The 25,452-nt window shown below is 45.1% G+C and overlaps 1 protein-coding gene across 4 annotated transcripts; it reads left to right on the top strand.

Annotated features, from left to right (window-relative positions):
* Nucleotides 1-23,076, top strand: LOC146672363 (integrin alpha-3-like). 4 transcript variants are annotated; one of them, XM_085404954.1, is made up of 29 exons: nucleotides 2-186; nucleotides 1,787-1,956; nucleotides 3,934-4,061; nucleotides 4,683-4,768; nucleotides 4,843-4,979; nucleotides 5,054-5,160; nucleotides 5,261-5,353; nucleotides 6,101-6,160; nucleotides 6,246-6,399; nucleotides 6,567-6,760; nucleotides 6,838-6,926; nucleotides 7,105-7,238; nucleotides 7,384-7,461; nucleotides 7,557-7,624; nucleotides 10,480-10,616; nucleotides 11,354-11,497; nucleotides 11,573-11,670; nucleotides 13,542-13,710; nucleotides 14,621-14,707; nucleotides 14,822-14,901; nucleotides 14,976-15,053; nucleotides 16,073-16,175; nucleotides 16,246-16,422; nucleotides 16,566-16,688; nucleotides 16,908-17,018; nucleotides 21,327-21,425; nucleotides 21,531-21,656; nucleotides 22,109-22,250; nucleotides 22,938-23,076. In XM_085404954.1, the coding sequence occupies exons 2-28, from the start codon at nucleotides 1,799-1,801 to the stop codon at nucleotides 22,217-22,219; spliced, it is 3,129 nt and encodes a 1,042-aa protein (XP_085261080.1). In that variant the 5' UTR covers nucleotides 2-186; nucleotides 1,787-1,798; the 3' UTR covers nucleotides 22,220-22,250; nucleotides 22,938-23,076. The 4 variants fall into 4 exon arrangements, with proteins under 4 accessions (XP_085261081.1, XP_085261080.1, XP_085261079.1 ...); XM_085404953.1 differs by having other exon boundaries at nucleotides 22,109-22,263; XM_085404955.1 differs by having other exon boundaries at nucleotides 1-186; nucleotides 16,258-16,422; nucleotides 22,109-22,968.
* Nucleotides 23,077-25,452: the final 2,376 nt, after the last annotated feature.

Raw genomic sequence — 25,452 nt, 5'->3', positions numbered from 1 at the left:
CATGATTTCATTTCAGGGCGAGTGAGCACGGCTGAAGAATGAGAATGAGGGCGTGAGTGAGGGAGGCATCTGAGCGTGTGCAGATCAGTCGGTGAGCAGACGGAGGAGAAGTCAGACGGAGCAGTGCGGGAATCAAACTGACAACCTGCAAGGGACAAACCAACGAGCCAACAGGAAGAGCAACAGGTCTGCATTTCTTCCTCTACCCTTATTTCTTTACATTTGATCTGACAGGGACAGACTTCAGACCAGATTTCTATTATTCAGCAGCAAATTTAATATCTCAGTAAATTCATTCCAGGGTTAGACGGGTGTCCTCACGCTGTAATGAAGTGCCACAGAGTCAAAATACTCCACATCTAAAGCTAATGTACTGTAAGTCTGCTGGGTAAAGATGCTGTGAGAGGCTGTAGCTCAGGTGGCAGAGCAGGTCAGCCACTAATCAGAAGGTCGGTGGTTCGATCCCAGGCTGCCTCCGGGCTGCATGTCAAATATCCTTGGGCAAGATACTAACCCCATGTTTGCCTACTGGTGGTGGTCAGAGGGCCCGGTGGCGCCTGTGTCCGGCAGCCTCGCCTCTGTCAGTGCGCCCCAGGGCAGCTGTGGCTACAACGTAGCTTGCCATCGCCAGTGTGTGAATGGGTGAATGACTGAATGTAGTGTAAAGCGCTTTGGGGTCCTATGGACTAGAAAAGCGCTATACAAATGCAGGCCATTTACCATTTACCATAAAGTGTCTGTGTGGGATAGAAGAGAGCATAAAAACACTTCATATTTAATGCGCTGTTACATGTAATTAATGTTTCATTAGTGCCAGAACGAACAGCCTGAAGTGAAAGCAAAAATACAGTCAGTACAGGTATACTGTTTGCAGCTCACAGAAAGACAGTTTCTCAGTATTTACTGAAAGACATAAACCCAACAGAAAACACAGAGAGAAGAGTAAAGAGCTGCAAGGAAATACAGTAGAAAAGGATAAGGAACACAACGATAGCACGGAGGAGAAAAGCTCATAGCTGCTGAGGTGTTACTGAAGTTTTGGGTGAAGTGACTTTCGTAGATTCTCTGTGGCGTTCAGGGTGACCAGAAAACTGTTTCCTTTAGCTTTGCTGCTGCGGACACCTGCTAAACTCTGCTGGAAAAAGAAATCAGCATCTCCATTAAGCTTGTGAGCAGGTAGAATGATGAAGTGCTCCTCATTTTCCATACCAACTTCAAATCAACCGTGGCAGAGCGACCACCACCAATCCCAGCAGATCATCACAAAGTAGGAAGCTCACACAGCTTGGATGAGCTGCACTCTTTCTTAACATAACCCAGAGAAAGCTGAGCAGCATCAATCCTGCTTCCAGAGATTCAAACTTCAAATAAAAGATTACAATAATCTTTGACTTTTGATTTTCATGCTACCTTTGTGAATTACATTTCCAAATACAACCCCAATCCAGTTTTTTCGAGATTATACCAAAACGTCCTGAAACGCAGCAGATTAAGTTCACGGTGGAGTGTGACTGTGAGGGTATAAAGAGGCTCATCAATAACAGTGTCGTCTGCATGAAAGAGATAGATGGCTATCCAGACCACAGTCAGCATTTTAACACTCTGAGAGATTCACTCAGGACTCATTTGATGACACGACAAAGGTACGGCTCAGCAGCTTTCACATTTCATACGTCTTCCACTGAGCATCAGTTACCATGACGATACAGCCAGGTAGAATAAAACCCATGTGACATTAAAGATAACTTACTGACAATCGCACTTCTGACTTTTTTCTGCTGTTCAGGTGTGTGTCTCCATGGCAACAGGTGTGTGCATGTTGCTGGTTGTGGGTATCAGCGTGTGTGCAGCGTTTAACCTCGACACATCATTTCCACTGCTGAAGATGGGCGAACGAGGAAGTCTGTTTGGATTTTCTGTTGCTCTGCACCAAGACCTGAAGACAGAGAGCTACCTGTGAGTACACACCTGTGTGTGTGTGTGTGTGTGTGTGTGTGTGTGTGTGTGTGTGTGTGTGTGTGTGTGTGTGTGTGTGTGTGTGTGTGTGTGCGTGCTAGCTGTACATCTGCTTTTAGGTGTGTCCGGGTAAATGATCTGACTTCAGACTGAACCTTAGGTCAGCAGATCTCTACTGTCCTCAAAGTGACCATTAACACCAGTGTTGTGACAGAGCGGGCTTGTGTGGGTCCTTTTCTATAGATGAAGAACTGCTGGATTATTTTGATGAAGCAGAGTTCAAAGCAACATTGTTTCCACTTTTCATCAGTTAGAACCAAATCTATCACAGCTAATCAAAGCAGCAGTAAAACAGGAAGTGAGGTCATATCTCAGAAACACTTTCATGTGTGAATAATAAACGTGGCATTTGGAGTTGTGAGGACGTTTAAAATAGTGGATCATTTTGTGGTCGTCGTGGGCAACATTTCTGTCCGCTCTCTGGCTTCACGGAGTGGTCTGTCTGGCTTCAGGTGACTGTTCTCCACCGAATTCTGGCCGACTTCTCCGCTTCCTTCACTGGACCCTATCAAACACACACCGTACTCTGTGTGTGTGCGTCAGACACACACAGAGTCAGGTGAATGCCCCACAGCGTTAATAATATGTCTGAATTCTTCTGAAGTCTGCGCAAACAGCAGATAAAGGACAAGGCGGTATTAAGAAAGGTGGAGCTTCAGGAGGTTTTCGGGGGCTCCGTAATGTCGGGGAGCAGAGGAGTGACAGCGCCCACCTCTGTCAGCGCGGCGTTTATCGTCAGAGTGAGTCCGAGCAGATGCCGGCAGGTCACATGGTGCAGCCTCACACTGCACACACACATTTTTAGGTTAGACTTTCAAAATAAAAGCAGCTCAAGTCTCTGCGCGCAGCTACTGTCTGCAGAGTATCGTGTGAGAGTAAACTGAGGTTAGATGGGGGGTCTAACAGGAAGTGCAGGTCACACTAAAGCTGCACATTTCCTGTCTCTATGTGAGAGGCGGTCACACAGAGGCCACCCAGCTGTCTGTCTCTAGTCACCGTGACAACTGTCTCTTTATACTCTGTAATTGGATTAGCTGTTAGACACACACACACACACACACACACACACACACACACACACACACACACACACACACACACACACACACACACACACACACACACACACACACACACTCTAATGTAGCTTCCTTGGAGTGTTCAGGGGTTAGGAGGTCAATGTCTTTGATTGGAAGTTCCCCCCCTCCCCCCAGGTGTGTTCCTCTGTGATTGTCACACTCATGATCAATAATTCAAAATCACAACAACTATCACCTCAAGGCGCTTTATATTGTAAGGTAGACCCTACAATAATAGATACAGAGAAAAACTCAACAATCATATGACCCCCTATGTGACAGTGGGGAGGAAAAACTCTTTTAAAACTCTTTTAAAACTCCCTTTTAACAGGAAGAAACTTGCAGCAGAACCAGGCTCAGGGAGGGGCGGGGCCATCTGCCATGGTCTTATGGGTTCTTGAGGACACTATGCATAGTCAGGTGATTCTGGGAGACACGTTAAGCAGGTAGTGATGCCTAAGGACAGGCAGAGTTCAAATGTGTGTTTGATAGGGTTTGAGCTGTGAAGCAGTTGGGACCCCACAGCAGCAGTTAAACAGGTACAGATGCACAGTCAGGTCAGGCTGCTGTGAACGAGCTCTCAGCTGGGAGGACACGTTTGTTCCAGTAAAACTTTACTGTGAGACTAAATGTAGACGGCACTGACACAAACAGAGTCCCCCGAACTGTCTCTGGAAGGCTGGGCTGGTTTGCTCATCTTCAGATAATTCACGTCACGTGACTGAAGCTCCTTAGAAGGAGGCGACCCGTGTCCTCTGTGTGTGTCCTTCAGACGTTTCCTCATTTATTCCACCCAGAATCTCAAACGTTAACTGTGCCGTCTGTGTCATCCCGACAGGCTATTAGTCGGAGCCCCCAGAGAGAAGGCGGAGCCAAATGTTCCAGCCAATCACACAGGAGGAGTGTACACCTGTCCAATCAGTGCCAACCAGTCAGACTGCAGGAGGATGAAGCTCATAGATCCAAGTGAGTCACACGTGTCCTTAGCCTTATTGGCTGGTTTGTTTACTTTCTCTTGTATCGGTCAATCACAGATCAGGTACTCAGCCTGACAGTCAGCGACCCGTTTCCTGAGCTTGTTTGGCTGCACTAATGGGTGATGCTATCAGTGTCCTGGTGCATTATGGGAACTCCATCCCTCAATGAGCAGTGAAAGCTGCTGTGTGTGTTATCGGCTGCTCAAACACAACAACAGCAACACACCCACCCACATGTACACACACACACACACACACACACACACACACACACACACACACACACACACACACACACACACAGTGTTTATATGGAGAGAAACTGTCATGAATCAGCGACTCACTGATCTGAGCTGACTCTCCCGGCTGAGGTTAGCCAGCGGGTATGTGACACCTGTGTGACAGGTCCAGGTGAGCTGTGCTGTCATACTGCTGCAGCTCAGGTGTGCAGGATAGCACCTGCTCTGTCAGCTGCTGGACAACATATTTGCAGCACAGGTCGTATGGGGTTAGAGTCAGTGGAATAAATCACACAAAAGTTTACTTTTTTACCTTTACCCCGTCAGTGGGCGGAGCCTACAGTCTGTGACTCACCTGTGATGTGTTTCAGCCAAGATCCATGCTGATGAACTGGTCGAGGACATGTGGTTGGGCGTCTCAGTAGCCAGTCAGGGCCGGCCTGGGGGGCGTGTCCTGGTGAGTTTGTGCTCTGATTGGCTGATTATTTTCCTATTGGTGAGAAGTTAAAGAACGGCGTGTTTGCTCTGCAGGCATGCGGTCACCGCTTCACAAAACTCTATGGAGCGTTCAATTTAAGGCAAATGATTGGCCGCTGTTATCTCCGTGGAAACGACCTGCGGTACGACGAGAACGACTCTAATTGGCAGGACCCCGAACAGTCCTGCAGGTATGTCACATGACTGCACACTACAGGTGATGAGTGATGCTCCGCCTCCTCACCAGCTGCCTGTCTGTATTCAGTCATCTGGGTGATTTCACTGGTGAGGTCATGTGCGGGATGGGGATGTCAGCGGCCATCACTCAAAGCGAAGTCATTGTTGGCTCGCCTGGAAGCTTCGAATGGCAAGGTGATTCTATTCTATTCTATTCTGATGTTTTTCTTCCTTTTCAGAGCGAGCATCTCAGCTCTGTGAGCATCTAATGCAGTTCATGGTGTGTGTGTTGTAGGAAACGTCCAAGTCTCCTGGATGAACCCTGACGATGAGTTTGACACCAAGAAGAGCTCCTTCTCCAACCAGAAGCACAGGAACATCTACATCGGTGCGCCGTCTCTTTAAATAGCTCATTCAGATCTGAGCTCGGTCACACGTGTCTTCCTCAGGGCAGGACAGTATTTAAATCAGCTACATGAATGTGCCTAAATAAGGTTTGCAATGAGCACATGCGGTTTGAGACAATGATTTAATGAGGGTGGAGCAGAGGGACGGTGTCCTGTAGAAACGCTAATGTTCCTCAACACAGAGCAGAAGCTCTCGTCAGGCTTAGCTTATTGTGAGCAGTGTTTCAGGTTTTTAGTCACACGCTGACGCAGAAAAGAGTCCATAGTGAAAACTCTCTGTTTGTGTGTCTTCATTCAGAAACGCACGCGTCAAACCGGCTTTCATATCGTTCAAAAAGTGTAATTCTGGTTTCTGCAGGAAGTGTTTGCCGCCACAGGTGGCTGTGAGTCCGGCTCTTTCCTTTGACTTAAATAAATACCTGCAGCCTCACAAGCTAAGTGCAGAGTTACGTATGTGGATGAGCAACCGATACTTTGACGTGCGGATCAGTCAGGATCTGAATCGTGCTTTGTGTTATTGTTTTACGTGGCAGACTTATTTTAATGAAGCAGGTCTCCTCTGGATCAGTCCTCCATCGGTCTCGCATGTATCTATCTGTCTGTGTGTCACAGAATTCAGCTGCTTTTATTTTGAAGTTTCAATGAATGTTCAGACATGTATGCTTTTAATGGGAACCTTTCCTACATTTAAAGAATTGAAGCTGAATGTAAAACGTGTATTTGTGCAGGATATTCTGTCGCTCAGGCTCCTCGCCTTCTCTCTGAGGATGATGAAACCATCGTAACAGGTGAAGACTTTTCAGCTAATCAGGAAGCAGCTGGTTGACCTGTAGATTTACTGATAGATGTGTTGATTGGTGTGTTGTTGAATAGGAGCTCCTCGGGACCGTATGGAAGACGCTCATGGCTCGGTGCTGCTGGCCGTCAAGCGCTCTGATAAACTGATGATTCGCCAGAAGCTGCGCGGTCAACAGATGGGCTCGTATTTTGGGAACGCCTTGGCAGTTACTGACCTCAATAATGACGGGTGAGGAATGGTTTATGGGTCACATGACCCACACTGAGGCAACACGGTCAGTACCTTTAGTAAAATCTTCTGATGACAACGACTCAGTGGGAACCACAGAGCACCATAATCTAAACCTGAGGAACATGTTTCAGGAACACTCACTGAGCTGCTTTTTTGTCCCACAGGTGGAACGACCTGCTGGTGGGCGCTCCTTTTTATTTCCACCGTCAGACGGAGGTGGGCGGGGCAGTTTATGTCTACGTGAACGTAGGAGGGAGGTTCAATTCTGAGCCCAGCGTAGTGCTGAAGGGGCCGGCGGGGTCGGCATTCGGCATGGCTGTGGCCGCTGCAGGAGACCTCAACCAGGACGGCTTCCAGGGTGAGGGCTCAACGTGATGCTGGTGTTTTCGTGATCAGTAATCAGTAGTCATGGTGACGGGTCTTTGGTTGTTCCAGACTTTGCCATCGGAGCTCCTTTTCATGAAGCAGGAAGTGTGATGATCTGGACAGGAAGCAGTGAGGGCATCTCTACAGAGCCGAGCCAGGTCTCACAAAAACACGGTCCTTTCTATGTTTGACCCACATTCCCAGGACACAACTTTCAAACCAACTCTGAACCATCAGAGTGCAGACATGTCCTCACGGGCCAGACAAGTTTTGCCAGTGATGGTTTTTAAATTGGTGTGCAGACACACCTGTGACCCCGCCTCCTCCTCTGTACAGGTGATCCGAGGCAGCACGGTCTCCCCTGTTTTCGGGACTTTTGGCTACTCCCTTTCTGCAGGCGGGGATGTTGATGGGAACTATTACCCGGACCTGCTGGTTGGTTCTCTCGATGATACCGTTGTTCTGTTCAGGTACCAACTTCTGCGCTAAATAGTGCTCATCTAAAGTACATTTTGAAGTCCTCAAAGTACTGATCATTAGCACTTACTGCTAATTAAGAGCTCAAGAATAACTAAATTTATGCATTTATTAATGGACTGATGTGTTGATCCTCAGGAGTCGACCGGTCATCCATTTAAATAAAACACTCAAAGTTTCTCCGACCATCGTGGACCCAAACAGCTGTGACTTCTGGTGAGATTCAAAGCTACCATCAGCTAACATGCTCACAGACCCTCAGTACGGAGGTGTTTTCACACGATAACATGCTAACAGCTCAACTCTCTCAGTATACAGGTGGAAGTGTGTTTCTTCTACATGTTCAACAGGGGAGAGAAGAGCGACAGAGACAACATCAGTGAGTCAAAGACAAAAAAATGCACCCATATTAAATCTGATCATGCTAACTTCTGCGAAGGTTGGAAGGCTGGGCTGGAAGGTTTGGCTCTGTGGAGGAGAGCATACGAGTGGCCAAAACAGGACTGCAGGGAGATGTCCGTGAAGGATAGCTGAGCCAAATTAAACCAGGAAGTATTGTTCAGACGCGGTAGTACACCTGTAACATGCTATGTCTACCTGGAAGGTTCAGAATCAGTCCCGTTTCATTAGTTTTTGATGGCGTTTGATGCAAGAGTATTTACATATTTTTCCTGTTTGCTTTCCTTCTCCAATGCCCATAGCTGCGGGCTTCCTTCAGTTTTAGCTTAAGGATGCATTAACCCAACCTTCTGGCTGTAGTTGCTCATTATATCCTACCAGGTGCCCGTGTGCCAGTAAAATCAGTCATAAACTGTTATCTATCAAAGTAAATCATGACCATTCCCAGTTTTCCCAGAGTTTGGCTGTTGAAAGATGAAGTCATGTGACTCATCCAAAGTTCACGTCCCTATGGCCTGCTGCAAGAGGAGGTGCTGCCTTCAAAGCTGAGCTCACGGCTGGATTAACCTCCAACAGGTGGACTCTCACTGTCCATCTCGCATCACTCTCAGCACCAGCAGACAGAAACTACGCAGCAGGATTTTATCAGGCAGTTGAGCGAGATGGTGGAGTGTCAGCCCACCAACGTGTAACCATGGAAACAGCCTGTAGTGGTTTCTGACCTGTAGACACACACCTGGGTCAGGTGACCTGAGGTAACACCTCAGGAGAGTCTAAGCGAGCACAGCAATCGACCACACTGCCACTAACAAGAGGTTACAGGCTGGACTTGCTAATGACATCAACTTCCTGTGCGTGCGTGCGTGCGTGCGTGCGTGTGTGTGTGCGTGTGAGTGATTGACAGGACACAGCTGTCAATTAGATCCAGTTTTTAATCAACACACACACAGACTCTGAGCGTGTGTCCTTATTGTGTCTCGTTAACTTGACCAATCAGAGCTGAGGCCACACTGTTGCTATAACACGCCTGTACACACACGCACAGATGACATCATGCCGTGTCCTTGTGTGTCCTCTTGTCCCCTGAGTGATTCTCTGAATGATAAATCACATTAGAGAAACTGATATTATTACATCTGAGACTCTCGCTCTCTCAGTGTGTGTCTGTGTTTGCTGGTTGTGTTAATTTGACCAATCAGAGACAAGGTCACCCTCACTGTGTCTCTGGACCCGAGCGTCTTCTGTCTCACAGAGAAGCTGATAACTGTTAACATGTCAACTACACACAGAAAGAGAAGACCAGAGTCCATTCAAGTATTGGCTAATTTAGCATTGGTGTGCAAATATAAATATATTGATAAACTATTGATAAACCCCAGCATAAAAAGAGTACTTCCTCTGTCATCGCAGGTCACACCAACCAAAACTGAAAATAATTTCAAATTAATAAAACGATTTTTTCCCTGCAAGTTGATCTCCTCTAAAGTCGTCATGTTCCATTACAGAAGCATCGTGAGGCTTCAGCCAACTATCAGTAATACATCCGATACCTTTTCTGCTATAATTAAACCCCAACTCAAACCCCAAACTGTAGTATTGGCAGAAAAATCAGTGTGATGGCAGTAATCCAGAGTATCTGTCAATCCCGAGTGAGAAGCATCCACCTTTATTTACTCTGGAGGAGGCAGTAGAAGTTTGTGAATGGAGTCTGATACGAGTTAGTGAGTCAGAGACGCTCACTTCTGACTGGTGATGGGCACATGTGTAAAACCCCAACATTAGTCAGAAGGGAGTTGTTCCTCCCAGCCACTCTGCTAAAATAATAATGATAATACATCAACTATACGTTTATGAGAATGCATCAGTTTCTGTGTAATAACACTATTTTTGTCTGTATGTATGTTTATGAATACAGTATTCTTTTATTCTATTAAATAACTTAAAAATGACTGACTGAAGCTTTAAATATCCATCTTCTACAGTATGTCAGCTAACACTGCTGGAGTTATTTTCATTTACATTAAATGAAACTGATATGTCCCACCAAAGGTGATGTTGTAAAAGTAACTTCGGATGTGCTACCTGGGCAGTGTATTCATTTAAATTTAGTTCAGCGCATGTTTTTTAATCTAAGCTACTGAGTGTGGCTGTCGACTCCCATGATCTGATGCTGCCTCACAATGTCGTCAAGCCTTTGTTTGAACATGTTTGTTCTTAATCTTTTCACAGAGAAACTAAAGTATCAGAAATAAAATGTTGTGTATTGAAATCCAGTCTAAAATGTAGATTATCTTTATCTATGAATTTTAATGTGGAGTTCCTCAAGGATCAATTCGTGGTCCTACTCAATTTCATAAAAATCTTGCCGGAGTTTTAATAAAACAGTCTTGTATTTTAGATGTCTGTGAAGGTTCTCAGTCAACCAGGTCATCGTAGTCACCCTGTCATGTGATTTCCTGAGGTCAGATGACCCAGGATGTGAGTGGGCGTTAAGGTGTCTGGGGAGGGAACTCAAAACTGGATTGAAAGAGGATGCCAATGTTCACATTTTGGACAGAGAGGACAGATGGTTTGAAAGAGGAGTGAAAGAAGCATTTATGTCCACTGTGAGCGACCATCTTTGAACAGAGGCGGGGGTTTACGACACCAACTGTCTGCCATCTATAATCCAGTTTTGAGTTCCCTTCCCAGACGCCTTAAAGCCCACCCAGATCCTGGACTCTATTGGTGTCTGTCACATGTCAGGGTTAAGGAACAACAAATAAATCACATCACAACCTGTGATTATCTTACGCCTGTGTGTTTTATATTTGAACCCTTATCTTTGTGTCACAGCCATCCTCTTCACACTGAAAGCTGACATCACTAGTGTCAAGCCCCGCCTCAATTTTCATGACAACGGGCAGAGCGTGTACTCTGATTACCTGTCGATGCCGCTGGAGGAGTGCAGGACGCTGAGAGTGGGACTGCAGGTGAGACAAACACAGGCATAGCACCCCCTACAGGCTGCTGAAATCTGACAAGCACGTCCACTGAAACAAAACATTTAGTGTCGATGTGAGCGGCGAGTGTCGGAGCTGTGTCACGGTTTATTTAAGACTAGCTCACTCTGAGAATCGTCCCAAACCAGCACACCACATAACGAGAGCAAAGACCAAACGTGGTCCTCCAGTTCTGCATGAAAAAACTTAAATTATATTTTTTCCTTTAATTAGAGTCAGATGAAGGAAGTTCTGCTGTGTGAGATATAACGAACTGATTCTGATGATCAAAGTCATGATGACTTTCTGCCGCCATGTTATTCATGCGGCTGCTGACAGACTCCACATCCTGCTTCTCAGCCACAGCTCAACAGGAAAACCACAGCGAGCATCTGAGGTGGTGTGTAGGCAGGTCGAAGCAAAAGTCACATTCGTTCATGTCTTCGGTTTGTGTTTCTGATCGCGTTCGCTCGGCTCTCGTCCTGTTTTCACTCTGTGATTCTGTTTCAGTCTGTCAGCGAGCCTGCTGTTTCTCATGCTTTCAGTCCACTGACTCGTGTTTACTTCACATTCCTGCTGATCACCACCTGCTTTCAGCCTGATTTCCTCAGCTCCAAGTGGCCAGTTCACATCAGTCTGGCTGGACAGATCCTGCAAAGAAGCTCCTGCAGTCCACGTCATGTTGGCACTGAGCTGATGTTCAGTTTCTGTGTTCTTATGTTCTGAAGAGTGTAATCAGAGACAAAGTGGAGCCTCTGGTGTTCTCCTTGAATGCCTCCTTGTACGAGAAGTTTCCCAAGAAAAAGAAGAACGTGCAGGACCTGAAACGCCTCCCGGTGCTGAGTGAGACCCCCCAACCCATCAGAACCCAGGTCAGAACCCATCAGAACCTTTTTATAGAAAAGCCAAACTCTGCTGGTCTGACCGATGCTGTCCTTGTCCCTCAGATCCACATCCAGAAGGACTGTGGTTCTGATAACCGCTGCCACAGCAACCTGCAGATGACAGCTCGGTTCACCGATGAGAGCCAGAAAGCTTTCCCCGAGTGAGTGAACAGAACACACACTGCTCAGCCCAGAGTCCAAAAAAGATGATTGGACAGAAACACTCAGCAGGAAGCATGAGGTCATGTGATAAGAAGCCAATTTAAAGGCATGATGAAGCAGATAAGAAGCTCTGTACTTCACTGGAGTTAAAATCTTTGTTATTATTTATCATTATTTATTATCTCATTTATATTTGTATACCCAGAAATCCACTACACTTGAAAAAGAAAATGAAGCAACTACACGTCTGAGACTAATCATTGTTACAGCTGTACACTCCATGATTCAGCAGCTTCAGACCCTCCTTTAGCAGCAATAAGTTGTTGTGATTGATTTGACCAAACAGCATGTTATTAATTTGCATGAATTTGTTGTCGTTGATGGTGGAGCCAATGAGAATCCATAAGGAATAGAATTGATAAGTGATATCAATAGTGAAATCGAAATCGCTAAATTCTTATCAGTTCCCATACCTGGGCGCACCATGTGAACATCAGTTTCTATCATCGAGTGTTGTCTTGTGACTACACTCGATGCTCCAGTGGATACATCTCTGTGGAGCGAATCACTGGAAGCCCCGCTGTTTCCTCCTCCTCAGAGTCAGCATTAAACAGCCTCACTCACCCCGGGTCACCACTGACGATGTCAGTAATGGTCATCAGTGCATCCCAACACAAACCCAGGCAGTATTCTTTTATTTTATTAAATAACTTAAAAAATCACTGACTGAAGCTTTAAATATCCATCTTCTACAGTATATCAGCTAACGCTAATGCTGAGTTATTTTCATTTGAATGATATGAAATTGATTTAGGAATGTCCCCATGCTCTGTTTCAACCAATGCTCCGGGCAAACCAGGGTTTGGTGGACCAGAGTCTGTGTGCAGCCTGAGTCCATCGCACACCGACCTGTACCCCCTTGGCACCTTACCGGCACACTGAATGTCTCTACCAGACTGGGTGAGGGTGTTGGAGCACTTTTTCCTCCTCCATCAGTGGGTACTCCTGGTGCATGTGTACCGGTCATCTGCACCACCAGCATTGCTGTCCCAATCTTTGTGGGACTCCCAGTAAGCAAGGTGTAGCGTCCACTGTCGCCAAGACCTGTGGTGACAGATAGAGGTTAGTTGGAGATTGTTGTTGCTGTCCTTAAGCGGACAGTCGAAACGGGGAAGTGCCACGGGGCCTTCTTCTTGGGGCTGCTGCTAGCTGGTTCTCAGCCAGTGTCACAGCGCTGCCACGGGTTTCTAACACTTCAGTCTGGCACTACCACCATCTCTGCCAGTGCCCCCTCTCCTGGATGGGTCAGGGGACTGACCTTGTCCTGCTGGGCAGTTGAGGGCCACTGTAACATGTGTTAGTGTTTCACAGTGTTTTAATTACAAGGTGCCTTTCAGGCGGATGTGCCGACTAGCTCAGAATGTTCCTTTTACCACATTTGATCCCGGTGCAGCTGTCTGCTCTCAGCTCCTTCCTTCTCCATGTCCTGGCGTGCTACTGAAATAGGGCAGAGCTGGCCAACCTTGTCTGGCACCTCCCCCTGAACCCACAGACCACATCCCACTGCAACCACTTACTTGATGATTGACTTTGATATTCCACTTACTTCCCTGAAGGTGTTCTGCCAGAAAGCCTGAAGGCCAGTGTCTCCTACTAACTGTTAGGTACTGAGATATAATGAAAAACAAAATTCAAATATTTCACTTTTAAAGGAAACTGTACAAACATTAAGAATAAACAATAACAGACAAAAGAACAGAAGACTGGCTTAGAGTCTGTGAGTTACAACATGGTTAGAGTCTGTCAGGTGATTATTAACTAAGACAGCTGCTGAGGTTCGGCCGATGTTTGTGTTCTTGTGTGTTTTCAGGCTTGAGGGTACTCAGGTGATGTACTTCAACTCCACCATCAAGAGGCTGTTTCTGGAGGTTAACATCAGCAATACACCATCAACAGGTCAACCAGCAGAGGATGCTCACAACACCATTCTGAGCATCAGCATCCCACCATCACTTATCTACTCTGGAGTAGAGACAAAGGTAGAGCAGAGCTCCGACCATCTAAAGTGGAACACCACGGTGACTTTGTTAGAGCAGCTGTAGGTATTACAGGTACTGTGCTGCAGTGGTTTGTATCATATCTATCTAATAGACTCCAGTTTGTGCATGTAAATGGAGAGTCCTCTTCACACACTGAGGTTAATTATGGAGTTCCACAGGGTTCAGTGCTAGGACCAATTCTGTTTACATTATACATGCTTCCCTTAGGCAGCATCATTAGAAGACATAGCATACATTTACACTGCTATGCTGATGACACCCAGCTCTATCTGTCCATGAAGCCAGATAACACACACCAATGAGTTAAACTGCAGGAATGTCTTAAAGACATAAAGACCTGGATGGCCGCTAACTTTCTGCTTCTTAATTCAGATCAAACTGAGGTTATTGTACTCGGCCCTGAAAAGCCTAGAAATATGGTATCTAACCAGATTCTTACTCTGGATGGCATTACCTTGGCCTCCAGTAACGCTGTGAGGAACCTTGGAGTCATTTTTGACCAGGACATGTCCTTCAACGCACATATTAAACAAATATGTAAGACTGCGTTCTTCCATTTGTGCAATATCTCTAAAGTTAGAAATATCCTGTCTCAGAGTGACGCTGAAAAACTAGTTCATGCATTTATTACTTCCAGGCTGGACGACTGTAATTCATTATTATCAGGAAGTCCTAAAAACTCCCTGAAAAGCCTTCAGCTAATCCAAAATGCTGCAGCAAGAGTCCTGACAGGGACTAGAAAGAGAGAGCAGATTTCTCCTGTTTTGGCTTCCTGTTAAATCCAGAATTCAAAATCCTGCTCCTCACATACAAGGTCTTAAATAATCAGGCCCCATCTTATCTTAATGACCTTGTAGTACCATATCACCCCTTTTTCTTTGTGTTTCAGGGTGATGCCTCGGCAGTGGTGGAGTGCTCTGTGGAGGGGACCTCTCTTCAGTGTGAGCTCGGGAACCCTTTCAGAAGCAACAACAAGGTAGGGAATATCACTGCTGACCCAGGGCACTAGCATTGCTGCTGTCTGCTGCTGTCTGTACTGCAGTAACTCTGCTGAGCTCTTTCTGATGTATTGTCTCTTCCTGTGTTTCAGGTTCAGGTTCTGATCAAATTTCAGCCATCTGAGATCAGTTTGGACACACGCGAGATCCAGTCTGTGCTGCAGCTATCCACGTACGGCCTTCACCACACGCCACTCTCTCTGTGTTTGTTGGAGGTTACTGAGTGGCATTTCTGTGTGTCTTCAGGCTCAGTGAACAGCCGGATCTGTCCCCAATCTCCGTCTTCATGGTGGTGGAGTATTTGCTGCAGACATCACTCAGTTTGTAAGTACAGATCAGGTGCACATCAGGTGGCCCGTCTGAGCTTTAAGCTCACAGCCAGGGAGGAGAATCTGAGTTACGACTCTTTGTTGTGAAATGAATCCAGACTGACAAGGACAGTAACCCTGCCCCAATGTGAGCCGACACAGAACAAACCGAAGCACAGTGGAAACGTTGACCTCAGCTCACAGCGTCAAAATTAGTAAAAAAATGATGAACATCAGCACATAGATAACAGACAGTATCAATAAACACATGCCTTACATCCATGTAAATGCTGAATAGACTGGCTCTATACTCAAAGTGCTTTATTTAACTTGCATCATTCATGCAAGCACTTGAGTGTGCTCTAGCTCACATTCACACATATTCATATTCAGATGGAGCATCTTCAGAGCAAGTTGATGATGATGAAGCCTTTGTTTGTCACTAGCAGTTCCCTGCAGTGAAATTGGACTCCTTGTACATACATTACACAATGGGGATGGTACCTTGCTCCGGTGTACCTGAGGGTAGCTGTTCGGTAGATTCAAACTCCCAGCCTTCCGGTCACGGGGCGACCACGCTACCTACTGAGCTATCCCTATGCCTTCACACCGTAACACCGTGAAAAGACATGACAAGCAATAGGGGTGGGTAAATGGGGTAAGATCTCTGCCCTGGTCCAGTTGTGTCTGCGTGTGTGTCCTCTAGCCCGACGCAGGTGGCCTTGTAGGGCAGCGAGTCATTAAGTTGGAGTTAGTATCTTGCCCAAGGCAGTCAGGGATCAAACCACTAACCTTCCAGTTAGTAGGTGACCTATCTTGTGAGCTACAGACACCCTGTACTTATATGGTTAATGGGGGACAAGGAAGTGAGGCAGGTATGAAGAGGATGAAGAGTGCAACACACTGCACTCGGGAGTGCTGGACAGGTGAAAAGAAGGGCCACAGTGGTCCACAGAAACGCTCCAACACGGAGCCACACTTCTGAGTATTTTAAATGGAGAAGGCATGGTAACCTTTCATCTGGTACCTCGACAGAATTTCAACGTCAGGCCCCACCTCCTTCAGTGGTCATGTGATCGGTGAGGTGGCCATGAAGAAGACAGAGGACATCGGCAGCCTGCTGGTCTTGACCTTCCAGGTTAGTCTGAAAACATTTACAGTTCTGCGTGACCCTCACCAGGTCAGGTGTGAACGGTATTCTCCATCAGGTGCATGTCCAGGGAAAGCCGCTGGGCCACCTGGGCACCCTGGAGGTGGAGTTTGATTGGCCGATGGAAGCCACCAATGGGAAGTGGCTGCTGTACCTCACAGAGATCCAAATAAACGGTACTTCAGAGCCTCGCTGCTCTCCACCCGGCAACATCATTAATCCTCTCAACCTCACGGTAACCACAGCAACATCAGCCTCATACACTACTTTCAAAATAAAAGTCGTTCTTCTTTAGAATAAAGGCCAATTAAAACTGAACTGTTTACCGAAGATTTTAAACTTGTCTCTGAAAGTTAGCCTGTCTTCCTGTTGGTTCAGCTGTCAAAAGAGGAGAAGAAGAAGATGAAGAGGAATCTGGATGAAGTAAACGAGGAAGAGGAGCAGACTGACAGAACTCCAACTGTCCTCCATCTTCAGAGAAAGAAGAAGCGCTACAGTCTGGTACAGACACAAGCACAGGGACACACTGTTTCTACAAGCTTATTGACAATCTTGGAGGACAGGACAGTTTTAAATGTGGGGACATTTAGGAGAGAGGACAATTTGAGGAACAATTTTGACATGTTTTAGAAAACTGAGGGCTTCTGAAGAACATGAGGACATTTTTATGAGGACGTCCACAGTTGTGTTTCAAAGTAACCACAGCAAACCGTGTTGCAGGACTGTGTCCGCGGAGCGAGGTGCGTGAAGTTCGTCTGTCCTCTCGTCAGCATGAACAACTCGGCGACTCTGACCATCAAAGCCCGACTGTGGAACTCCACCATGATCGAGGTAAAAGGGCAGCCCCAGTCTTATACCCTCATTTAATGCCCACTTTCATTCTTCTGGTTCACTTCCTGCCAGTTTAAAATGCAAGCATGCAAACATTTACCAGCTAAAGAAGCAAACGGAGACCAGTGTTGGTCAAGTTACTTGAAAAAAGTAATCAGTAACTAATTACTGATTACTTCCCCAAAAAAGCAATCCCATTAGTTTACTGATTACTTATTTTCAAAAGTAATTAATTACTTAGTTACTTTTTAAAAACATGATTTACAACCTGAATAGGTGATAAAGCGATAGATCTTTCAGCCCAATTCTACTTTTTCTGCATAATCCATCATACAAAATGTAATCAAATGTCTCTTTTTAAAACTTGTTTTATTAGTTTTAATCTTTTAACTTTATGCATCAAGCAAAGATTTAATTATATGCAACATTCTCTGACTGGAAGAAATTTGTTTAACATTTAAACCTATTTTCTGCACATTCCATCACATCCCCCACATCCCCCCCCCCCCCCCCCCCCCCCCCCCCCCCGAGTCATTCTAACTACCTGAAACCTCGAAGCACAGACCGAGGGGGCGGTGTGGCAGCAATTTTTTACACCAGCCTATTAATCAACCAAAGACCCAGACAGACTTTTAATTCATTTGAAAGCCTGATGCTTAGCCTCGTCCACCCCAGCTGTGAAACTCAGAAACCAGTCTTACTTGTTATCATCTATCGTCCACCTGGGCCTTACACAGAGTTTCTGTCTGATTTCTCAGACTTTTTATCTGGTTTAGTTCTGAGCTCAGATAAAATAATTATTGTAGGTGATTTTAACATCCATGTAGATGCTGAAAATGACAGCCTCAACATGGCATTTAATCTGTTATTAGACTCAATTGGCTTCTCTCAAAATGTAAAAGAACCCACCCACCACTTTAATCACACTCTAGATCTTGTTTTAACATATGGCATAGAAACTGAACATTTAACAGTGTTTCCTGAAAACCCTCTCCTGTCTGATCATTTCCTGATAACATTTACATTTACAATAATTGATTACACAGTGGTGGAGAGTAGACTTTATCAAAGTAGATGTCTTTCTGAAAGCACTGTAACTAAGTTTAAGAATATAATCCACCCACTGTTATCATCTTCAATGCCCTGTACCAACATAGAGCAGCTATCTGAACGCTACGCCAACAGAGGTCGATTATCTTGTTAATAATTTCACCTCCTCACTACGTACGACTCTGGATACTGTAGCTCCTGTGAAAACTAAGGTCTCTAATCAGAAGTACCTGACTCCGTGGTATAATTCTCAAACACGTAGCCTAAAGCAGATGACTCGTAAGCTGGAGAGGAAATGGCGTGTCACAAATTTAGAGGATCATCATTTAGCCTGGAGAAATAGTTTGCTGCTTTATAAGAAAGCCCTTCGCAAAGCCAGAACATCTTACTATTCATCACTGATTGAAGAAAATAAGAACAACCCCAGGTTTCTCTTCAGCACTGTAGCCAGGCTGACAAACAGTCAGAGCTCTGTTGAGCCAACCATCCCTTTAACGTTAACTAGTAATGACTTCATGAACTTCTTCACAAATAAAATTTTAATCATTAGAGAAAAAATGACCAATAATCATCCCACAGATGTAATATTATCTACAGCTACTCTTAGTACCATTGATGTTAAGTTAGACTTTTTTTCTCCAGTTGATCTTTCTGAGTTAACTTTAGAACCCATTCCTACAAAACCACTCAAAGAAGTCCTGCCATTAATTAATGCTTCAGTCTTAAATGGTAAATGGCCTGTATTTATATAGCGCTTTTACTAGTCCCTAAGGACCCCAAAGCGCTTTACATATCCAGTCATCCACCCATTCACACACACATTCACACACTGGTGATGGCAGCTACATTGTAGCCACAGCCACCCTGGGGCGCACTGACAGAGGCGAGGCTGCCGGACACTGGCGCCACCGGGCCCTCTGACCACCACCAGTAGGCAACGGGTGAAGTGTCTTGCCCAAGGACACAACAACCGAGACTGTCCAAGCCAGGGCTTGAACCGGCAACCTTCCGATTAAATATGATCAACCTATCTCTAATGATCAGCTATGTACCACAGGCCTTCAAGCTGGCTGTAGTTAAACCTTTACTCAAAAAGCATCTCTAGACCCAGCAGTCTTAGCTAATTATAGGCCAATCTCCAACCTTCCTTTCATATCAAACATCCTTGAAAGAGTAGTTGTCAAACAGCTAACAGATCATCTGCAGAGGCTTATTTGAAGAGTTTCAGTCAGGTTTCAGAGCTCATCACAGCACAGAAACAGCTTTAGTGAAGGTTACAAATGATCTTCTTATGGCCTCTGACAGTGGACTCATCTCTGTGCTTGTCCTGCTAGACCTTAGTGCAGCGTTCGATACTGTCGACCATAATATCCTATTAGAGCGATTAGAACATGCTGTAGGTATTACAGGTACTGCACTGCAGTGGTTTGTATCATATCTATCTAATAGACTCCAGTTTGTGCATGTAAATGGAGAGTCCTCTTCACACACTGAGGTTAATTATGGAGTTCCACAGGGTTCAGTGCTAGGACCAATTCTGTTTACATTATACATGCTTCCCTTAGGCAGCATCATTAGAAGACATAGCATACATTTACACTGCTATGCAGATGACACCCAGCTCTATCTGTCCATGAAGCCAGATAACACACACCAATGAGTTAAACTGCAGGAATGTCTTAAAGACATAAAGACCTGGATGGCCGCTAACTTTCTGCTTCTTAATTCAGATCAAACTGAGGTTATTGTACTCGGCCCTGAAAATCTTAGAAATATGGTATCTAACCAGATTCTTACTCTGGATGGCATTACCTTGGCCTCCAGTAACACTGTGAGGAACCTTGGAGTCATTTTTGACCAGGACATGTCCTTCAATGCACATATTAAACAAATATGTAAGACTGCTTTCTTCCATTTGTGCAACATCTCTAAAGTTAGAAATATCCTGTCTCAGAGTGACGCTGAAAAACTAGTTCATGCATTTATTACTTCCAGGCTGGACGACTGTAATTCATTATTATCAGGATGTCCAAAAAACTCCCTGAAAAGCCTTCAGCTGATCCAAAATGCTGCACCAAGAGTCCTGACAGGGACTAGAAAGAGAGAGCAGATTTCTCCTGTTTTGGCTTCCTGTTAAATCCAGGATTGAATTCAAAATCCTGCTCCTCACATACAAGGTCTTAAATAATCAGGCCACATTATATCTTAATGACCTTGTAGTACCATATCACCGTATTAGAGCACTTCGCTCTCGCTCTGCAGGCCTACTTGTTGTTCCTAGAGTATTTAAAAGTAGAATGGGAGGCAGAGCCTTCAGTTTTCAGGCCCCTCTTCTGTGGAACCAGCTTCCAGTTTGGATTCAGGAGACAGACACTATCTCTACTTTCAAGATTAGGCTTCAAACTTTCCTTTTTGCTAAAGCATATAGTTAGTGCTGGACCAGGTGACCCTGAATCCTCCCTTAGTTATGCTGCAATAGACGTAGGCTGCCGGGGGATTCCCATGATGCATTGAGTTTTTCCTTTCCAGTCACCTTTCTCACCCACTATGTGTTAACAGACCTCTCTGCACTGAATCATATCTGTTATTAACCTCTGTCTCTCTTCCACAGCATGTCTTTTATCCTGTCTTCCTTCTCTCACCCCAACCAATCACAGCAAATGGCCCCGCCCCTCCCTGAGCCTGGTTCTGCCGGAGGTTTCTTCCTGTTAAAAGGGAGTTTTTCCTTCCCACTGTCGCCAAAGTGCTTGCTCATAGGGGGTCATATGATTGTTGGGTTTTTCTCTGTATCTATGAAGCGCCTTGAGGCGACTTTTGTTGTGATTTGGCGCTATATAAATAAAATTGAATTGACTTGAATTGTTACTGCCCATCTCTGATGGAGACCAGAAGAATTCAAAACTACAGCTTAAAGAGACTAAACCGTCTGCATCACAACTACAGAGACAAGTGGTTTTTATTCTATTTGTTACATTTTATTTAGATTGATAGTTTCTATTTTTGGTTTCTTTTGCTCTATATTTTTTAAAGTTGATTTTTTTTTTTGTCTGTGTGTTAAAGTGTTGTCGAAATTAACCCTCGTTATCATTTAAATACTGCATGAAAACTCTTAAGACCTCTGAAATGCAAAAAAATGTCATCCTGTGAGCTCAGAAAGCATTTCTGTCCCCAAACCTGCAGACACCTGTGCTCAGATATCAGGACTTTTTGTCTTTTTCATCCTCTCATGGCCAGTTATCGCTTCTTGTTGTGTTTCAGGACTACAGCGATGCGAGCAGTGTCTTGGTTCAAGGTCAGGCATCTCTGAAGCTGCAGACCAACAAACCCACCGTGAACATGGAGTCTCACAGCTCGCAGGTAACAGATTGCAGCCAGTGCCCCCTAAGGACCATTGCACCCTCCTTCACAGTTCACTGTATGTGGCTGTAGTTTCCTGCTGAATCTCTGAGGTATTCTCTGCAGATTGAGGTCTACATCTATCCAGATCTGGGGCTACAGGTGGACTCTGGCGCCCCCCTATGGATCATCATGTTGTCTGCCCTGGCAGGTGTCCTGCTGCTGGCTCTCATCTGTCTGCTGCTCTGGAAGGTAACCCGGGTGTTAACATACAGAAATGATGCAGCAGATAAAGTCATAGTCCAGGGAAACTTTTTACAAGTGGATATTATCCCCCGTCTCCACAGTACTCATATATTGTTATAATAACAGCTTACTTTCAGCTGCCTGGTGTTTTGTGTGTAAACTGAAAGATGATTTTGATCAGAGGAAGTCTTTAAATTATTCATTTGGCATAGAAACTGGGAGAAAAAGTCTTAAATGATTCCAGTGAAATCATTGTTCCTGAGCTGGATTTACAAACCATCTCTGAAAACTCAAGAGTGCTTCTGAAAGATAGCTCCAGTTCTGCTGCACTGCCAGACTGGTTCCAGTTTTAGGTTCCAGAGCAGCATCAACTCATCACCACTCATCACCATTCATCATTCATCTGTATCGTGAGCTTTATCTCTGTAAAGTGTTGTGTGTCGCCCCCTGCTGTTCAGTGTGGGTTCTTCAGGAGAGCCAGCACCAGGGAGCTGTACCAGGCAAAGACCCAGAAGGCCCAGATGAAGAGCCAGCCATCTGAGAATGACAGGCTGACCGAGGAGCTCTGAGGCTGGGGCACCGCAGCCAGAGAGCCCGGCTGTAAGGACCAGAGGTGGAAGGGTTACTAACTGATTACTGAGACTATGAAAAGTGCTGAGTCAGATCAAAGTTAAAAAGTTTGTACTTGCTTAAAGTAGTCAGCACTGATACTTTGAGGTTCTTTGAAATTTTGTCTTAAATTTGATCAATTCTAGGTTTTTACTAATAACGGCATCCCCACAAATTCATCTCCCATAATAAAACCTGTTTCATCCATAATCTCAGGGACCATTTGATTTTCAGTAACCTCCTGTTTCCATCTGCTCTACTTTTTCTGATTGATCAGCTCAGCAAAAAATGTGATTGCTTGTGTTTGTTGGCTTTTCTCTGAAGATTTGATGGAGCTTTTATTCTGAAAGGAGTCACAAAAGACACATTAACAGAAAACGGCAGAAAAAAATTAAGCGGGCTCACCCTTTAATGTGTCTGTGGCCACACCTGCTAGATTTTTGCAGCCAATCAAATCAAATTTCACACACACAAATCCCGACAGACTCCTTAAACCAAAAAATATTCAGTTTGCTGTCAATGCAAGGAATTATGGGAAATCACCCCAAAATAGGACCAGTATGAATCTGCCTTTCAGCAGATCACTGGTTATCCCAGCAAACTCACCTGTGTCACCTATTCACTGCCTCCGTGTCTCTGTGGACATACAAGGTCTCTGATCCCTCTTTTTCTCTGCAGTGTGGGTTCTTTCTGCGTCAGGGGGTGTGGCGGGCGGTGGCGCTCCATCAGGGGAGGATTATGGGTAAAGACGACCTACAACAGCAGCACATGGATGCTGACGGATTCCTGATCCAGGACCAAGTCTCCTCATGTCGAAACAGGAAGTCCCCGAAACACTGGGTCACTTCTTGGACTGAGACTCACTGAGAGACTCTCAGCGTCTGAAAAAATAAACCAGACCAGACCAAACTGGACTAGGCCAAAACAAACCAGTTCTAACTGGACCAACACACTGCCAGTGTGAGTCTGCTGTCATGTGAAAACCTCGTAATGTGTTTACGTTCATATTGTAGACGGAGATGTGAGGTTTCCAGCTGACAGCAAGCACAGACGATTGATTATAGATGATTGGTTATTGATCTGTGTGTATATGTGTACATCTCTTAGCCATGGATTGATTGGAAACAGATTGGTGTTTTCCTTTAAAGGGCTGGAATCAAAATGAGGGGACTGCTCCTTTAATATGGCAGCAGTCGTGTCTTTGTGCTGCCTTCAAGGACCCCCATAAAATCTCCTTTGAGAAAGCTGTTAGTAAAACCATCCCGGTTGCCTTTAGGTGCGGTCGGCTCTTCTGTGAAACTGTTTGGTGTCTCGTGTACTTTTACAGGCTGTTTTTGTATATTTGTGATATTTCTGACTGCGCTTGAAAGTCTGTGTAAAATGTGGGTGCGTTAACTGCATATCAGTGTCTTTGTCAATGATATTAAACTATTTTTTGTATAACTGGCTCTGCTGTTTAGAATAGAATAGAATAATCCTTTAATTGTCCCACAAGCGGAAATTTGGTTGTAACACCAGCCAGAAAGACACATATACAAACAAACAGTACACAGGACACAGAACAGAAACATACACAATTTTTCTTACATATTTACATTAAGGACTACAGATAAGAGGTTCTGCCGGAGGCTACAGATAAGAGGCAAACCAGGTTGTAGTGCGAATTGGTTGATTAAATTATTGCAGTTACAGCGCAGATGTAAACATCTGTGTTTGTTGGGAGCAGTTCTGATTGTGCAGTCTGACAGCTGCAGGGAGGAAGGACCTGCAGAAACGCTCCTTCATGCATCGAGGATGCAGCAGTTTGTCACTGAAGCAGCTCTGCAGTTCAGCAACATTTACATGCATGGGCTGGGAGACTCTGTCCATCAGAGATGTTATTTTGGCCAGAGTCCTTCTGTCTCCCACCACCTGCACTGGGTCCAGGGTGCATCCCAGAACACAGCTGGCCTTCCTGATGAGTTTATCCAGCCTCTTCCTCTCAGCTGCCGATAAACTGCTGCTCCAACATACAACACTGTAAAAAATGACAGATGCCACCACAGAGTCATAGAAGGTCTTTAAAAGCGCTCCCTGTGCTCCAAATGACCTCAGCTGCCTCAGCAGGTAGCGTCTGCTCTGACCCTTCCTGTAAAGAGCATCAGTGTTGTGGCTCCAGTCCAGTTTATTATTCAGGTGAACACCCAGGTACCTATAAGAGTCCACTATCTCAATGTCCACTCCCTGGATGTTCACCGCTGTCAGTGTGGTGGGTCTGCGTCTCCGGAAGTCCACCACCAACTCCTTGGTTTTCCCGGCGTTGATCAGCAGGTGGTTCTGCTGACACCAGTCCACAAAGTCCAGAGTCCACTGTCTGCACTCTGAGTCGTTGTTGTTTACCTGCAGTGATGTGCTCAGGGTCTACTTTAGCTAAAGTTCCTGGCATCTTTGGTCATTTCAGGATCAACAGGAGCAAATGAAAGATAAAACACATCATCATTTATTGTCTCTCAGCCAGCAGACCTGTTTGAAATATTTGAAGGTCAATGAGTCAGTAGATATTCATATATAGATGAGTATCAATTATTCTGACTGCAACTATTGTCCTTGGATGATTTACAGTGACGGCTTGTTTAGTTCATGAAGGCAGTATCAGCAGACTGTGACTGGCTGGCCGGTTAGTGTTTATCTTCACTGCATCACTTGGTGTACTTGATGTAATTGTACACCACACATACTCTGTGGAGGGTCACTCCCACTAGGTTATATCTAGGGATGGGTATCGTTTAGGTTTTATCCGATACCGGTGCCAAATCGGTACTTTTGAAACGGTGCCGGTGCTCAAACCGGTGCTTAAAGAATGGAGAACACAAAATTGGTCCAAAAACCTCTCATGTTCAGCTGGTTCACCAGGCCATCAGACTGCTGAACACGTCATAGACACCTCAGCTTCACTACTGGAACTTTAACATTATGCACTCCATACTGTACAGTAATGCCACTGTTTTGCACATGTCTCAACTCTGTATATTTTATATATTTTATTTATTGTTTACTCTATTTAATTTGTAAAATATGTGTACACACACACACACACACACACACACGTAGGAAAATATTTAGTATACACATCCAGAAATGCATATACTATTATATATTGTACATATATTTATTAGTTTCAGATGTAGCCATTCTTGTATTTTGCTTGTTTACA

This window comes from Rhamphochromis longiceps, linkage group LG4, assembly GCF_057381845.1.
Source record: "Rhamphochromis longiceps isolate RC_006_pf linkage group LG4, R_longiceps_female_GT1.1, whole genome shotgun sequence".
NCBI lineage: Eukaryota > Metazoa > Chordata > Actinopteri > Cichliformes > Cichlidae > Rhamphochromis > Rhamphochromis longiceps.
Note: the sequence above shows the minus strand (reverse complement) of the source record. Positions and strands in the feature narration are given on the sequence as shown.

What these genes read in the sequence shown, in the direction of transcription:
- LOC146672363 (XM_085404954.1), top strand. Translation starts at nt 1,799, where the DNA reads ATGGCAACAGGTGTGTGCATGTTGCTGGTTGTGGGTATCAGCGTGTGT. An exon ending in TGATGAAACCATCGTAACAG is followed by an intron (nt 6,161 to 6,245) that starts GTGAAGACTTTT and finishes GTTGTTGAATAG; the next exon opens with GAGCTCCTCGGGACCGTATG. An exon ending in GATACCGTTGTTCTGTTCAG is followed by an intron (nt 7,239 to 7,383) that starts GTACCAACTTCT and finishes GTTGATCCTCAG; the next exon opens with GAGTCGACCGGTCATCCATT.